General features: G+C 45.0%; 1 protein-coding gene across 1 annotated transcript; it reads right to left on the bottom strand.

Moving 5' to 3' along the window:
- Positions 1-312: 312 nt before the first annotated feature.
- ptger4c (prostaglandin E receptor 4 (subtype EP4) c) lies at positions 313-3,829 on the bottom strand. The gene is made up of 2 exons (XM_053652195.1): positions 2,956-3,829; positions 313-1,536 (listed from the first exon to the last, which is right to left on the bottom strand). Exons 1-2 carry the CDS (start codon positions 3,826-3,828, stop codon positions 934-936), a joined length of 1,476 nt encoding a protein of 491 aa, XP_053508170.1. The 5' UTR covers position 3,829; the 3' UTR covers positions 313-933.
- Positions 3,830-4,269: the final 440 nt, after the last annotated feature.

Genomic DNA, 4,269 nt, shown 5'->3' with positions numbered 1-4,269 from the left:
TTAGATCGCTCTTTTTGAACTCCATATGAAGCCACATTTCCTAGCTACTGTGACAAGGGACAGTTTCGATGTATTTATTGATTTATTTTTACGTAAATTTATAAAATAATAATGAGTCGGGTCACAGTGATGTAGAGGACTGTACTTGTCATCCCAGTCCTGAATAAACGTAGCTGGTTCTGTCGTAACTGAGTCTCTTGCTGTCGATTGTGGGTGTGGCTTATCTTTCAAATTCTGATAATATAGTCATGACTTTACTTTAAGATGTGTTTAAATACTGTATTAAAACCAACGGGAAACTAAAGACAGGTCGTTATAGCTGTTAAAGGACTGCTCCAAGGAGTTTACTGGAATTTGTTTGGTTTTGTGGCCGCGACCTCATACAGGAAATGGATGTCGTTTTTGTCGTATGATTTATTTTTTCGAACAAAATGGCAGCACACTTGAATAGAGAGTTGTTTCCTGGTGTCGTTATGCTGTACCGGCACCATCTTGCGAGTCTTCGTACATCACTTCATACATCACATCGCGCAATTATCCAAAATGTTCTTCCAGACTTCTGAAGCTTTGGATGCACAAAAAATAGGTTCTGTCTAAACTAGCGATGCTAATATTAATGCAATCGATAGCAATGGACATGACATTAAAGCGTCCATTGGTGACAGAAATTAAATGTCTTCATTCTGATGGAGGGGCTTAACTTAACAATTAGCTGAATTTTTAAAAAAACAAAAAACAAAAAAAAAAACAACAAAAACAAACATTTCTCCAGTGCAGATTTGGTTTTGTCCATTAAAGATAAAAACATGGTAGTTCCTGCCGTGATGCGTGAGGAGACACCGGCGATAACCGTAGATGTGCCTGTAAATTACAGTTCATTGATGAAAGTGCATTTCTTTGCACTCTTAATCGGATCAGTGTGTGTGATGTTCCTCAGCACTCCTCTGACAGACAGGAACTCGGTGTGCTGAAGGTACACGTGACAATCACGGCTTTATGTTCAAGCACTTTTGAGCAGGACATCATCGGTGTCGCCTGGACGCAACCGGACGTCTTTACGGTCGTCATTTCACATCCGGATGCTGTTTCGCTTTCTGAGCCCAGAACCGGGCTCTGGCGCACGCTGAACGGATGAAAGTCGTCCACCGCCGTGTCCAGGTCCCAGGCCTGCCGCACGCTCAAGTCGACGTATGATTTTGCCGTCACGGTGTTCAGTTTCACTACAGCGTTTCTGCACGAGGCTGCATGCAGCGAGACGTAACTGGTGGCGTTGCTGTGAACGAGTGACGCCGGTGAGTTCTGCCCGAGGACCCAGCCGGATCTCCGTGCAGGACTTTCTCTGCTCAGGTCCATGGTGCGCTTGATCCACTCGCAGCATTTGCTAAACAGGTTCTTCCTGCACAGGATGTACACCCACGGGTCCAGGATCGGGTTGAAGGACGCAAACCGGATGGCGAGAAGATCGCTGCGGTAATCTGGCTGTATGCCTGCGGCGATATACGCAGGGCCGTAGAGCTGATTGACAAAGATGCGCACCTGTGGAGGACACACACGGTCAAAAAGAAACGAACAATAAACCAGGTCATTAAACAAATAACTTCAGTAACTGGTTTTATTTTCCAGAATAAGCATTAGCGAAATCCCTTTAGCCACCTAGCTTATTAGCAACACGCTAGTTCAATTCCTCAGACTTGAAATATTGCACTGCTACATCACAATCTCATTCACCAAAACTCTTTGCACTAAAATATTATTCATTTCAACTTTCTCTCACTTGGATTTGTTTGCTTGTAGCTAGGCATGAGAACCAGCATGAGCAATATTTACAGGGTCCTTTCCTAGCTAGCATGATTAAGCATTTCGCAACTGTAGATGTTAGCTTGATGGTTTAGCATTCACTGACTCATAAAAAAAAAAATCTCTCAGATTAATTTTCTTATTAATAGGAATGTTTTAGGATTTTGACATAGCTTTGATTATAACTTTCAAAGCCAGCTTCTGTAACTTTCAAGCCAGCTTCCGGTTGTTGTTGTTGTTGTTTTTTTGTGACTTGGCAGTGAGCAAGCTAGCTAGATAAACTAGCTGGCTAGACTTGAGTAGAGCCTGAGAGACAGATGATTAAGTGTCTTTAACTGGAAAGTCAAGTCCAAATGATTAAAATGTAATGAAAGATAATTCCATGTAGCATTATTTAACATATCTACTATCCTGAGGAGATTTTATTATTATTATTATTATTATTCAAGTCCTGTTATTGATTTATTAATGCTGCAAACATGTCAAGCAAATGAATAATAATGAAAAAAAGGTTTTCAGTCAGTCCTGACAAAATGTTAAAGCATGCTTCTGATGGTAAAATATGATATAAATATTGGATTTAAATGGATTATTTAAACATTTCAGAAATGTATCATCATCTTCAATGTCTCATCAAGTCTTAAGAGGAGATGAGAATTCAAAAACCCGATATATATTAAACTCTGCATGACACAAAATGCTGTAAAACCCTTAATTACCACATCGATTTATGTGTACACTCTCAGAAATGGATGCACCAAGATCTACTTTTAGAGCTAGTACCACTTTGTGCCATCATGGTACCATCTGAAATACTTTTAATGTGCTTTGTTATGTTTGTTTGTTTGTTTATTTATTAATTTAAACCTGGGAAGGTGCAGGTGATGGAGCTTTAATTAGTGATGTTTTAAAGGTACATCAGTGGTCCAAGTATAAAACCTTTTAAATGACTGTTTAAGCTACACTACAATCACTTTTCCAGGTGAAAGATCTATAGCCTACAAAAGGTACCCCAACACCAACAAGGAAAAGTACCACTTGGTACCTTTATTTCTGAGAGCACATTCTTATAGCCATTTCTTATCAGACTTTTTGAGCACTTAAAGAGAAGACCATGTTATATGGGTTTTTGTTGTTTTGTTGTTTTTGGATGCTCACCACCAGAGGGATGGAGCAGATGAGGAACACGATGGTCATGAAAATCAGAAGCCAGAACATCTGGATCTCGGCCGCCGAGGCGACTGCGGGCAATTTGCGGAAGGCGCGTCTGGATCCCAGGTGCCCGGTGTGCGCCTCGGCTCTGGCCGCTGCGGCGACGACGCGGGTCTTCTTCCTCATGCCGACCAGCGATCGGCACACGGCGCAGTTACACAGCACCGTGACGGCGATCAGCAGCAGCACGAAGCCGCCATACAGGAACGAGTACGCGGCTCCACGCGCGTCCAACGCGCGCCAGTCCAGGAAGCACCACGTTCCCGGGACGTGCTTGGCGTGACGCCCGAACCCGAAACTGGGCATCGCGCACAACACCCCGTTCACCACGTAGACCGCGAGCAAGGCGAGCCGCGCCACGTTACGGTCCACGTGCTGCGAGTAGAAGAACGCGTGGCTGATCGCGAGGTAGCGCTCCACGGCCATGGCGCACAAGATGGACATCCCGGCCGAGCCGAAGAACAGCATGGAGAAGGAGAAGAAGTGGCAGAGCGGCACGCCGCCAGGCCACCGACCCGCAACGTACGTCGCGATCACCACGGGGCTCGTGAAGCACGTCCCCAGGAGGTCCGTCACCGCCATGCCGCACACCAGCGTGTAAAACGTCGTCTCCTTTTGCTCCCTCTTGGACACACACAGCACGGCCACGGCCACCAGGTTCCCGAGCACACCTACAGCGAACATCGTGGCCGAGATGACCAGCGAACGAGAGTCCAGGCGCAAGACGCGCGGCGTCGTCGTAGGCGTCGGGGGAGCCGTCGGAGTGCTCAGGAACACCGCCGACGCGTTCGCGTGCGCGCTCAGCACCGAGTCGGTCATGTTTAAGCTGAGATTGTTCTCCAAAAAGCTGCAGAAGTGATCCGAGCAGAGCGCATGACCGTGTCCAGGGTTCACATTCCCGTCACACTGTACAGTGCCGAGCTGGGTGGATATAAACTCCATCACGGTCTGCATCTCCACCTCCACACCACTACACCACTACATCTCTGATGTCATCACTTCATGGAGCTTCACTCACACGTCACCGACTGCAGGTGGGTTTTTCCTCATCCACATGCACTTAAGAGATGTTTATTCATTTATTTGGGCACCGTTTTATAACCTGAAGTTTTACAATAGTGTCTTAAAATACAATACAATAATAATAATAAAAAAACTTTAAAAACACAGAAAAAGGAGTAAAACTGTTTTTACTCCTTTTACACCACTTTGCTTTAAGCAGTCAGGCCTGGTACACTAACTTAAAAAAAAAAGAAAGAA

Source organism: Ictalurus furcatus, chromosome 20 (assembly GCF_023375685.1).
Source record: "Ictalurus furcatus strain D&B chromosome 20, Billie_1.0, whole genome shotgun sequence".
Classification (NCBI taxonomy): domain Eukaryota; kingdom Metazoa; phylum Chordata; class Actinopteri; order Siluriformes; family Ictaluridae; genus Ictalurus; species Ictalurus furcatus.
Note: the sequence above shows the minus strand (reverse complement) of the source record. Positions and strands in the feature narration are given on the sequence as shown.

Bases quoted from the DNA above. Each gene is read 5' to 3' on its own strand.
- ptger4c (XM_053652195.1), bottom strand. From the start codon at position 3,828: ATGACCGACTCGGTGCTGAGCGCGCACGCGAACGCGTCGGCGGTGTTC. The intron at 1,537-2,955 runs GTGAGCATCCAA...TGTCCTCCACAG, and splicing joins TCTGCTCCATCCCTCTGGTG to GTGCGCATCTTTGTCAATCA.